Source organism: Plecotus auritus (genome assembly GCF_963455305.1).
Source record: "Plecotus auritus genome assembly, chromosome: 1".
In the NCBI taxonomy this organism is placed as follows: Eukaryota; Metazoa; Chordata; class Mammalia; order Chiroptera; family Vespertilionidae; genus Plecotus; species Plecotus auritus.
Genome location: NC_137770.1, coordinates 32369012 through 32382502, shown reverse-complemented (window position 1 = coordinate 32382502; position 13491 = coordinate 32369012). Strand labels below are relative to the sequence as shown.

The following is a 13491-nucleotide window of genomic DNA, read 5'->3' as shown; positions in this document are numbered from 1 at the left end:
ATCAATGAAAATATGTGCGTGTTTTTAAAGACAAGTCAAAATAATATTGTGTTATTCATTCAACCTCAACTACCGCCATATATATATTGCAAGGGTCTCTATAGCCATTCTCACTGTTACAGGTCAGTGATTGTAGCATTTCTAAAGAGTTCTTGGGCATATATAAGTACCACTGTTTCAGTCCATCAATATCACTATCCTTTCATTTGCAATTACCTAACATTTAGATATAACTGAGCTCTGTTTCAAGGCTTTGTTCTGAAATATTCCCCAGCTAGAATTATCTACTTGTTCTTTATTGAGTCATTTATCCTGGTTGATGTAGCTATACTGTGTCATTGCTTTAATGTTTGAAGTCACTTTGGCTTTCTTTTAAATATCCCATCCACAAAGAGAAATGTTGCTATTGCTCTTAAGTCAGGATGTGGTTCAAAATACCTGTTATTACTCTGTCACACAACTTTTAAAATTTTATAAACTATGTCTTTTGACTCTGGCCTATTACTTGAAAAGAAAATGTCAGATCACAGATGATATTGGTATTTTAAGGTTGAAATAAGAAGTAGAAAGAGGAAATAACATAGAAGAATCCCTGTTCTGTTATTTATTCCCTAATTTACATTCACCCATTTTCTTACTGCAGTTCCCTACACTTCACTCTTTTCTGTGCCGTTCTTTTCTATGTGTATATGTGTTTTTTTAATAGAAATGACCTATCTTTATATCTCTACCTGTTTCTTATTTTCCTTTCCTTTTTCTATAAATAACCCAACCCATCTCGGCCAGTGATAAAGAGTATGAACTTTAATGTTTAAATGAATATGTGTATCTCAGTTTGCTATAAAGAAACAAAATGGGATGAGCATAGCTGCTTTAGTATTTAAATATGGCAAAGAATAAATAACAGCCATATACTGTTCCTATATTCTAGGCCAGCTATCTCACAGGAATATAGGACAGATAATCTGAAAGAAACTAGCATGAATTAATTAGGTATAACATTTATACCTGTAAAAATTTTAAGTCATGTAGGAGCCCTGTGAAAATACTATTTATGAAAAGAATATATGTGCCTTTTTCAGCTTAGTTGAGTTAAAATATAATGCTAATAATGAGTTTAGGGTTACAGATTTGTAAAGCCAGTTAATTTCAAAAATTTTCTATGACTATAGACTGTAAAATAATCCTAAATATTTTATTGTAGATGTATATACAGGGAAAGGACTGAGGAAGAATGTATTGAATAAATCTATCAACAATTGAGTGAGACTGATTTGAGCAAATAAAATAATGGCCAATCTTTCTATACTATGAGGTTTGAATTAAAAAAAAATTTTTTTTAATCAAATGTATCATTTTCAATAGCAGTTTCTATTTTTCTTTCATTTTCAATGTTTGGCTTGTTTTTCACATATTCAGTAAAGAATATGGATAAGCAAAGAGAAGAAAATTACCTTTGAACTTCCCCATGATAAATGCTGTTGACATTTAATGCAAAGAAATAATAGGATTGCCGAAACCGGTTTGGCTCAGTGGATAGAGCGTCGGCCTGCGGACTGCAGGGTCCCAGGTTCGATTCCGGTCAAGGGCATGTACCTGGGTTGTGGGCACATCCCCAGTAGGGGGCGTGCAGGAGGCAGCTGATCGATGTCTCTCTCTCATCGATGTTTCTAACTTTCTATCCCTCTCTCTTCCTCTCTGTAAAAAATCAATAAAATATATTTAAAAAAAAAAAGAAATAATAGGATGGTGTATTGAGGAGAGTAGAAAGGAAATTCTATTGAGACTATAAAGTAGATAAAGAAAAAAAGAAGCATATATAGAAGGAATAATTATCTTTAAAGAATTCCCTATGTGCAAAGTTTTAAAAACAATTAGTATATAAGAGATTTAAGAGTTGGAAAACTCTGGTGGATGTGTTTCTGCAGTTTGACTTGATTGTATTCCTTATGTAATAAGTGAGCAATGAAAGGAATAGCAAAGCTCCCTGAAGCAACCCTGAGAAGAGTAAAGGGAATAAATTGGTGAATGGCAAGACAGTCAAGGACAGTGGTAACAATTGAACAGCATTCTCAGTTCAATATATACTTAGTCAAGGGGGGAAATATATGGTTTGAAAACATTGGCATTGTGTTTGTTTATAGAATAAAGAAGGCAAAAGAATATCGAGGTGATCCCAAACTCTGAATTTGAGAAATCTAAGCTAAAGGGTTTCTTGGTATCCACGGCCTCACTTAAATATCCTTTGGTGAATCAGTTCCCTTTTTTCTCTTTTTTGTTACAATTCTCATTTTTTAATGAAATACTTCAAATATATAACAAAGAATAAGTAACAAACACCCATATGCTGACCACCTAGATTTAACAAATAATAATGTTTATTATAGTGTCTTTAGATCTTTTAACATTTTTAAAACGTTATGACAAAGCTCAAGCTCCCTTTGCATAGAATTGTAATTATAGAACAATAATACATTATATGTTAGAAAATTAGAAATATGTTCTTTCTACATGTGTGGCATATATTGACCCTGCATTTGAATGATACTGTATTTTCAGGATCCCTTTTGCTTCTGTGATACCTTGATATATATTCCTGCTTATATTTATTTTTAAAATACTTATTTAGTAGCATGATTTGAAGGATTTTGGGTATGTGCTGATGGAAAGAGAATACACACACACAAATACTGTATTGGGTATATGTGCTAAATACAGGGGTGAGTTATATGAATGTTAACTTACACTGGTATGAAGGAGCAGAACTAGTAATGTAGATGGAGCAAATGCATATTTTTGTAAGGTAATTAAAGTGGTCTAAAACAACTTAAACTACCTATAAGTCTAAATTTAACAATGTTCTAAGAAAGAATACCCCTTCTAATTTACTTCTTCCGACACATGACTATTTAGCTTTTTCTTTAAAAAAAAAAAAAGTATCTAAAATAAAACTTCATCCTGAAAATATAACCCCTAATTACATAGCAATATTCTACCCTTCTAGGTTATTTGGCTGTTCTAATAATCAAATTGATGTAATATAGATTAATAGGAGAAAAACAAATTTTTAATTTTGTGCATATGAGAGTTCCATAAAGATATGAAACCAACATCAAGTCAGGTATTTGAGGCTTATATGCCTTCCAGAGCCAAGGAATGGAATGGGGACCTGAGGCTTCAAATGGTAGGAGGTAATTCGCAAGACAATAAGAATAGCAGATGTTTGGTAATTAGATGTTTGCCCTGCCATACAGATAGATTATTCAAATGAAAGTTACCTCTGGTAACAGCTGTTTCTCTCTCTGAGCCAGCCCCTTCTCCCCGCCCCCTCCCCCCCCCCCCATCAAATTTTTTTAGGTAGGTAAAGGAGAGGTAAAAGTTTTTCTTGAGTCTGCTGGGTCTTGATTGCCTCAACTCAAAATAAACCACATGCTAAAGGAGAACTTTTTGGGGTGGTATATTTTGCTCCTCTTCCCTCCTTTACTGTGTGATCTGAAACCAGTAACAATCCTTGCTTTTTCATCTCTAGAATGGATATAAATTTCTTTGTAAAATAATCAGTTATTCATCTGAAGATTGAGAAATAGTGTTATGAATAATCCAAAATCCCTATTAGTAAAAAAATATTTTATTTAGCTTTGTTTTATATATACAACTAGGTAGTATATTTTCCTCCTATTTATCATATTCAACATTAAAATTCTCAGGACAAACATCAACTCAAAAATATTGTTGTTACCAAGGGGAAATCAGCCAGAGATTAGATATTTTCTAGAGGTGATTGATAGTGGCTCAATTTATAAGTAAAGCTTTATACAGGAAATACATTAAGAATATTCATCATTGATGTTCATATTCATATTCTCTTGAGACCTGGTGATAACCAGTTTTATTCTTAGTTATGTTCTACATATTATATTGGTCTCTTTAGGAATAAGGAACTCACCAAGTTACCTATACAGCACCATAAATAGGCTTTTGATTTACAATGAAAAATATAATCCACTTCAACAACTCTGTGCCTGTTATAGTTCTGACTTACTTAAGAAGAGGTCAATCCTGAAAACAAAAAGAATTCTTCACATTTACCCCTAATTACATAGCAATATTCTACCCTTCTAGGTTATTTAAGAAAGCTCAAGGGAACTTAAGACTATAATAATTTATACAACCACTAATAGCCCTGTGCACGAATCCTTGCGCCAGTAGCTCTCTGCTGCCCTCCTGTAGCTCTCCGCCCACTGCCCCACCCTGCTGTAGCTCCCCCCAACCCCCCTCATAGCTTGCTGCCCTGCCCCCTCCCTTAGCTCTCCACCTCCCGCTTGCTTGCTGCCCTGCCCCCTCCTATAGCTCTCCGCCGCCCACTTGTAGCTCGCTGTCCCACCCTTCTGCTGATCTGTGATCCAGTCATTATGTGGTCGGTCGTTATGCCTCATGGCATAACGAATAATTAGCATATTCCTCTCTTATTATATAGGATGTGGAAAATGTTTAAGAATAATCCTCTGGAAAAGATTTACAAAAGTGTATTGCTTATAAATATTGTCTGTGCACCTTCAAAGACTTACATTATCTATATATATAAAAGGCTAATATGCTAAGTGTCCTTCTGGGTAATGATGTCACATAGCAACGCCAGGCTTCCTCTCCCTAGCGACGACTAGCCTCTTTACAGTTTCTTCAGCCCAAGAACATGACTTGCTTTGTAGCCAGGTGCAAACACTTTACACTGTAACCAAATGTCTGTGAAGCGTTTTCCCGTGCCTCATCTCATTTGATCCTCACAGAAGTCCTGGAGTGGGTAGATAGGAGACGCGGTGGAATCCTATTTTATTTTCATTAGCCAGAAAACAGAGATTTAAAAAGCTTAGAAACTTGACCTGACTGAAAAGAAGTAAGAAATGTGGTGAACCTTGAAAATGACTTCAGGTTTTCTCACTGCACAGAATATAGTCAAACACTGCTGCACTTAAATATTTTACCTTTTGCTCTCCCTGTGTGATCTACAATAATAATCTGCTTCATGTTGATATTTACTGCTGAGTTTCTGACAATTACCTGAAAGAGAAGTTGGGGTGCTTCACTGGGCTGGAAAAAGTTTAGCTAAATCAGAAAGTAGGTCTAATTAAGCAAGTTCTATATCTATAAAAGGCTAAGTTGATGCACACATGCGCGATACATATAAAGCTCTCACTGGCACCAATCACACGCGTGTTTCCATCTGTTATTGTCAATCGTGAATTTAGTTGACACTTCTATTATAGAGAAAGGGAAAATAGTGATATTAAAATATTTCTTCTAATTAATATCATTTCAACATGCACAAATTTGTGCACTGGGCCACTAGTACATAGATAATAGAATTGTTGCTCTCTATCTGTGATCAACAAATGACTAAGAGTTCAAAGAATAATTAACTAAAGAAGTGTGTGTGTGTGTGTGTGTGTGTGTGTGTGTGTGTGTACGTTTACATTTGGTTAGAGAGTTTTAAATGTGATGACTGTTAAATGATTATTCCATTTAATTATTTATCTAAACCAATGGAAAAAGAGCAAGTAAAACAGATTTTCTTTTTGTAATGTATTTTTTATTAATTTCAGAGAGAAAGGGAGAGGGAGAGAGAGGTAGAAACATCAATGATGAGAGAGAATCATTGACGGGCTGCCTCCTTCATGCCCCCTACTTGGGATGAATAGAGATAGGAAAGATTCTTAGAGCTACAAAATTCTAGACATAAAAGGAAGCTTGGAAATTACCTAGTCCTCAGTTTTTTAACCTTTTTCCCCCTGGACCTATTTAGAAATCTGGCAAAGTCTACACTCTTCTTTTTAAAAAATATATATATTTTTTAAATACATACAATAAACATATAGAATTACATAGAGAACTAATTGAAATCATTATCAAATATGTATAAAGGAACCCTCGTGCACTGCTGGTGGGAATGCAGACTGGTGCAGCCACTGTGGAGGACAGTATGGAGTTTCCTCAAAAAACTGAAAATGGAACTCTCATTTGACCCAGTAATCCCACTCCTGGGAATATATCCTAAGAAACTAGAAACACCAATCAGAAAGGATATATGCACCCCTATGTTCATAGCAGCACTATTTATAATAGCTAAGATTTGGAAACAGCCTAGGTGCCCGTCAGCAGATGACTGGATCAGAAAACTATGGTACATCTACACAATGGAATACTATGCTGCCATAAAAAAGAAGGAATTACTACCATTTGTAGGCACCTGGATGGAATTAGAGAACATTATGCTAAGTGAAATAGGCCAGTCAATGAAAGAAAAATACCACATGATCTCACTCATTTGGGGATAATGAAAAACATTATAAACTGATGAACAAAAAGATAGATACAGAGGCAGTAAAGCATCAAACAGACTGTCAAATTACAGCGGTAAGGTTAGGGAGAGGTGGGGGAAATAAGAGATCAACTGAAGGACTTATATGCATGTATATAAGAGTAACCAACGGATGCAAAACATTGGGGGGTGAGGGCATGTATGGGAGTGGGGTGGGGGGCAATGGTAAGATATGTACACATATAATACCTTAATAAAAAAAATAAAAAAAATAAATTAATTAAAAAATATGTATAAAATAAGTTATGATAAAATACTGCTTTATCCATTAGATAATAAAACCTAACAGTAAATAATTATACTACTGTAATTTGAAATCTTAATGAACATGACAATATTTTAAGATACTCATAATAACTCAAAGCAATAGGTTCTGCTAATATTATTGTGGCTTGTCACATATGCTCATAATGAAGGAAAATACTAAAATTTATTTAGTTTGATGAATATAAAAATTATAAATTTTTTTCTTTATTCCAGTGAATGGACCCCCCCTGACAAATATCCACAGATTCTCTCAAGGGGTCCATCAACCTCAATTCAAAGCCCTGGAAATATCCTCATTTTGCAGTTGAGGAAACTAAGTTCCATAGAAATGAGGTAACTTAGCTAAAATCATACAAAACAAAAGCAGATTAATCCTTGCAGAGATAACCTTAGACCTTAGCTCAGCCTTTTTTGAAATATAGTCTAGAAATTGGCCATTATATTGTCACTGATTTGTGGTATAATCTGAAGCAAATTCTTTATTCTCATTGTGCCTCAGATTCTACCAACATACATAAGGATAATAACAATAACATAGATCTGTATTGCTCTTTTCATCTATAGTAGTTTCACCTTCACATACATTATCTTACTTAATTTTCCCCCATTTTATGGATTAGGAAAATAAATCTTTGAGGTGTTGATTATTGAGTCTAAGGCCATATAGCTAGGAAAAGAAAAAATCAATATTAGAAACCATACCTGTTATCATGCTGCCTTTCATGCCATAAATAAACCAAAAACTTTAGTTCTGTAGTTTCATTTGTGTTGTGATATCATAAATCTAATTGAACACAAATGAGTTGTTAATAGGATTAGAGGAGCCCAGTACTTGTATCTGAATTTATAGATAAAGTGATGAATGAATGGAACTATGGAATAGAGTATTTCTAGACCAATTATCCATTTTTGTTATAAGAAGTGGGAAAAGAAAGAAATAGAATTTAAGAATCTGCGATTGTAGCGTTGGCTTAATTTGTTTAAATCAAACCTTTCTGGTTTGGGGTAGGCTAAAGAGGCAAATAATCTGAGTAAATGCCAAGGAGGTTCTTTTTTTTTTTTTTCTATCTTCTTAAGTCTTATTTTTATGAGTAAATGGCATTCAATAAAGTTAGTGCTTTTATAGACAGATTACTCTTAAATAAATTTAACAAGATAGAAAAATTAAAATGAAATTTTTATAATCTCTCATTCTACTGACCTGACTGTATGAGATATAGAATATCCTGTTCTCTTAGAAAATAAGGAATCTTCTTAAGCTGAACTGAAAATTTTCGTATAGGATAACTTTTATTGGACTCCAATAAACTTAAGTAATAATAATAGTAATGTGTTTTCCAAACTTTTAAGATCATTCTGTAGGTTACCCATATATTTTTTAGATATAATTCACATAATTTTCATATTATATCTCTTGATATTAGCAGACCCAAATAAGTAAAAACTATTTTTAAGTTAGTACAGGAATGGCTATGATCATACTGATGAGAAATCATTTTTAATCTGCTGAGATTAGAAAAACTAATTACTACAAAATATACAAATACTCAAATATGGCTAATATTTACTGTGTATAAAGTACTATGTTTGACATAGTAGAAAGAGAATATACTGAGAATTAAAGCTAAATCTTTTCTCTCCACAACCTACAGTATATTTAGGGACCCACATCAATAACTGGAATATTAGTAACTGTGGTAACTCTTATAATAGAAGTTCAGATAAGATGCTTTAAGAGTTTAGGTAAACCTAAAACCAGATTGTGATGATAGTTGTACAGCCATATAAATATATTAAAAGTCATAAAACTGTATACTTAAAATGAGTGAATTTTATGGTAGGTAAATTTTATCTCAATAAGACTATTAAGAGTTTAGGGAAAGAAGAAATTGTTTCTGATTAAGGAACTTGGAGAATATTTTTTGCACCTGGTACAATTTAGGCTGGATCTTAGAGGACAAGTAGTATTTAGATTAGAAAATAAACAACAGGATATTCCAGAGAGAGTAAACAGCTTGTCTAAGGTCTAAGAGTTCAAAAGTACAAGGAATATTCTAGAGGAGTTAGGTCAGACTTTGCTCCATGCCTTAGATTATATGGCTTGCATTTCTACCAGTACATATTGCCAAATGACTATGACATTTCCAAAAGGTTTTGGTCAATTCCTATTGAAAAATGTAACTGTGCATAAATACTTTTTCTTTCTTTGAGTTAAAAATAAGTATTTGCCTCCCTTTTGAGCTGATGAGGAAGTTACAATTAGAAGGTGTATAATTACAGTATTTCACAATTATCAGTGGCTCCACTGATAGCAACTCTTGACATTTGTTTCCACCTTTATAGCTACAATCACTGATAACTGCATTATCTCCTTTGAGCCCCATAGTCTTTATTTTCCCCAAGAGGAAACAAATTAAAGGAGAACCTAGAGCCTAAAATATAAAGACATGCTAACAGAAGGGTAAACTTATTCTGACCTGCTAAGAATAGGATGGGGGAGAGAGAAAATGGTAATATAAGTAAATGATCTTTGAACAATTAAAAATCTGCTAACTAAATTGCATGCCACATATGACTCAAAACTCATATTATACAAAAGATAAAATAGGTGAAGTTACCTACTCTCATCAATTACAGATAAGCAAATTTGCATTTTTTCTAATGAGCTAATATGACCCTATTACTGGCCCATATTTTATTGACAGTAGAGAAAAGTACATAGGAAAGTTAGCAACAATTTCTAAATAGGTAGGGGATTTTTTTGCTTTTTAAAATGTAAAAAGATTACAATTTAAATTAGGTGTTTCAAAAAATTGCCATAGAATTTCTCAGATTATATGAGTGAGCAGATATACAGAAGCTTAATTTCTAATTTTAAATATGACTGCTGACCAGTAAAATTATGCTAAATATAGAAAGGGCTTTCTTAATGACTCTCAAAGATGACTTCGTTTGTTCTTGACTTTAACCCCATTTGACCAAGTGCTCAGATTTTTCAATGAGTCATATTGTATTGATTAATTTATTCCACCTGTTTACAGGGAAAAAAAATACAAATTAGCCTGGTGAGCAGCAAAATAGAGACAAGTTTTTAAGAAAACTAAGTTGTGTTAACCTGCAATCAAATGTAATCTTCATTTTAATATTTATACATCTTTATGTTGTTATGAGCCTATGCTTAACGTGGATTTTATTTATTTGTTTCTCTCCTCCCTCACTTCTGTGAAATGCAGAAAGGAAAGGGTGTCTGTTATTCATACATTTATACCCCACTAACTGGTGTTACACATCTGGCTTCCACTGGAGAGCCCCTGACATCGCAGGGAACGGTGATCAAAATTCCACACACTAGCTTCATGCTGGGGGCTCGTAGCTACTGCAGCATTGAAGAGGGCCTTTTCCTGGCTTCTTTAAAATAAGCATGGAGATGGGATGGTTTAAGGGAAGAACCCTCTCAAGTCACATGACCACTGCTACGCTTCTGTGTGTCCTGCTTTCTTCATAACAGCTTGGCACTACATTCTTTCCCTGTATCTTAGTGGGCTTGTGTGTGTACGAGTGGGATGGGGGTTGGGGTGGGGCATTGTCAGTAGATGGTTATACATCATGCATGCAATGTTAGAGTGATGTGCCTTCCCTTATGTGTCACAGATTATGGTCACAGATTAAATCTTCTGTGTTCCTGAGAGACTGGGCCGTCTCTCTCTTATTGGTGTGAGATTCATGTGTTTTGATGTTTAAACCCTCAATTGTTCATCATGTTGCATTAAACATAATTTGAAATGTTCTCCTATAAGAGTTAGCTTTTCATGTTGGGCTGAAAAAGTCTTCATTTTTGTGTAGCAATTCATGTTATTATAACCTATGGCTTTCAATTGTACCTCCCATAATGAAGAGCTGACTTTAAACACTGTGCTATTCTTGTTATGACCTAAGCATAAGGTAAGTCACTTCTCTAACTGTATCTAAAGATTGTGGTTGTTTGTTAAATTTTTCTCTGTTTTGTTTAAAGCATTTTCACTTTTTCCCTTACCATTTATTGCGTGCTCTCCCCCCTTTTGTTTTCTGTTTCATGGCTTTAAGATTTGTTAATGGGCAATGTGATCTTCAGCAAAATTATATTACACATGTTGAAATTAATTAAATGAATTATTTGATGTCTGAAAGCAGTCTTGATTAGTAAATGAATACCTATATTTTCAGTGAGTCTCTTGTACATTTCATTTCCTCCATTTACTTTAATATAGTATACTGTTTCTACACCATTATTGTAGTTTTGACTTCAGTTGAAAGGGAACTTCATTGTCAACACAATAAAGTCAGATGTTAATCCAATAGAATAAAGTAATAGATAATCCAATACCATATTTTTCATTTTTAATCCCTGACAAATTTGGTATTAGGGCAAAATATTGGTTTTATTTAGTTTTTCAAACTTTATTTTTCTCCATTGAGTAAAAATCCAGGGTAAGATAAAGAAAACAAAACAGTAAACCATAAAACTTGAGACAGACCTGTATTACCTTCTTTAGAGTTCATATGTGTGAGAATAAGAACAATAGTTGTTTCTCAACTTTATTCTTTCAAGTAAATTCCATTTCATTGTGAGTTAAGTAAAATCTTTATATTGGAATTTTATAAAATAAATAGATAAAGATGACCAGTTTAATGGTACAAGAGAGAGGGACATCTGCTACATGCATAAATATTATTACATTTTTAAAATTATTTTCCTCAATGTTTTTACATACATACTCAAAATCACTAAAGTTTATGTAATTGTTGATTTTAAAAGTGATCTCCCTCAAGTTTGGATCAAATAGCCAATGTAACATAAATGAGAAAACGTTGCTAATACTGCTCTTGGCAATTTGTGAACCTAAATAAATAACTCAGACTCACAGAATTGAATTGTTTTCATCATCCAAATTTCTCTCCCAAAACTATTTGGGAAAAAAAAAATAGTTCTAAAATGAGGCGCTACAAAGCAAGACAGGGTTCTTTATTAAATTTACTCTATGAATGAACTTTTTTAATTTTTTAGGCCACCTATGGAAGGGACACGGTGTTCTTTTATTGTTGTTTTGGTTTGGGTTTTTTTTTTGTTTTTTGTTTGGTTTTGGTAAAGCCGGATACTTCTTCACCACCATTTTCATTTAGACTTTATATAAACCTGTTGAAACATTTGATGAGAAGATTTGAACTACTCATCTGAACTGCTCTGTTCATTATAAATCTCTTGTTTCTATCCATACACTAGCTCCACTCTAGATTGGAAGGGCTTAAAGATGAACTCTGGAGGAATAGAGGCTACGACTTAAGAGTAACTATTACTGATCAAAGGAGCTGCTTTCCATTCGCAAACATTGCTTTGCGCTATGGGTTTGGGCTCCTTCTGTTTCTACATCTTGTTGAAGACTTTCTTGACTTCCATTTGACTTCTTTGAACTCTGTTTTTGTCTTTCAACATTTTCCCCTTTCTTTTTCTTCTCTCTCCCAGATGTTTCTCTCACTCTCTAGCTTTCTCTTATGTTCTTTGAATCACTTTTTAAAATGTAGTTTATCTCTTTATTAAGCTTATCTATTAATTTTTCTATTAGTGTTTGTTTATTTTCTCCTTTAAGGCTGTAGTGATATAGTTACACTTATTTTCATTCCATAGTATGCCAACTTGCTTGTTTATCTTGCAGCAAGTTCATTAGTCATTCTTGCCCTCTTGATATAAATTTTCAATAAGAAATAGCAGAACATTCTGCATTAACATATTGTCCCCTTCTGTAAACCCATACTTTCTTTTCTATCTGCTAGAGTTACCACCTCAAACCCATCTCTTCTTTTTTTTTTCTTTTCGCTCTTTGTTTTCCTCCCTGTATTGTTTTCTTTAAGTAGTCATTGATTTCTTTCCCATTTGGTCCAGAATTGTTCCCCAATAAAACTTATGAGTAAAATAATATAAGAATGCTATTTTCTAGATTAGCTTCTTCATTCTAGTATATTTAAATCTAATTAAACAATCTGGGCCAAAAGAGAATAACTTTAACATCTGGAATTATTTTCCCTTTTTTTGGTGTGTGTATGTTTTTTTTCTTGTGTGTATGTGATTTTTTTTATGTTGTTGTTTCTTTAAACATTAACAAATTTTTTTCAGGGAAGGACAACCATAATCCACCCTAAGTTGCAACATTCCTTTCATAAGTTGTTTCATTACAATAGTAGATTGTGTTAAGCTATAGAAATTAATTTGTTGTGTATATATCCATTTGGGGCAAGCTGCTGTGGAATGGGAGGAAGAGGTGTGGAGTTTAAATACAATTTACTCTGAAATTAACAAGTGGTAGTGCCATTCAGCATGGCCCTTGAATTCAACAGTTTTGCAGCATTTAAAAGAATGTTCCACTTTGAACTAAAATATTTGAATCAAAGCATAAACATTTCTGATTGAAAAATTATATATACACCTAAGAACTGGTAAATAAATGTATTCAAAATCATTGATTTCAAACAAACTCATCTTTTATAAGCAATAATAATAAATAACAAAAGTTATTAGAATCACACATAAATATTGTATCTGAGGATTTTCCCCTTATTAACATGTAACAAAAATTACAATGGAATATTTGATTGCAACTTTAATACTTGAATTGCATTATTCTAGTCGATAGATAAACATAATGCCTTAAGATTAAGGGTCTTTATTCAAAACTAAATATGTGGTAACTTGAATTTTTTCCATATGCTAATTTCAAATACACATAAATAAAAAATTGCCTTTGGTTTTACAGCTCTGTCACATTTATAATATTGTACTTCAATTTTTTTCTGGAAATCAATCAGTTACTTAAGGT

The 13491-nt window shown here is 33.1% G+C and overlaps 1 protein-coding gene across 23 annotated transcripts in view; it reads left to right on the top strand.

Moving 5' to 3' along the window:
• The window catches only part of GPHN (gephyrin), a 439592-nt gene that overhangs the window by 304960 nt on the left and 121141 nt on the right, over window positions 1-13491 (top strand). For 8 of the 23 annotated variants that reach the window (XM_080684038.1, XM_080684034.1, XM_080684044.1 and 5 more), the window contains one exon: window positions 11904-11966. The exons of the other annotated variants lie outside the window; for them this stretch is intronic. In XM_080684038.1, coding sequence (XP_080540164.1) covers window positions 11904-11966 — 63 coding nt within the window. The remainder of the gene's footprint in view (window positions 1-11903; window positions 11967-13491) is intronic. 23 annotated transcript variants of the gene reach the window in all.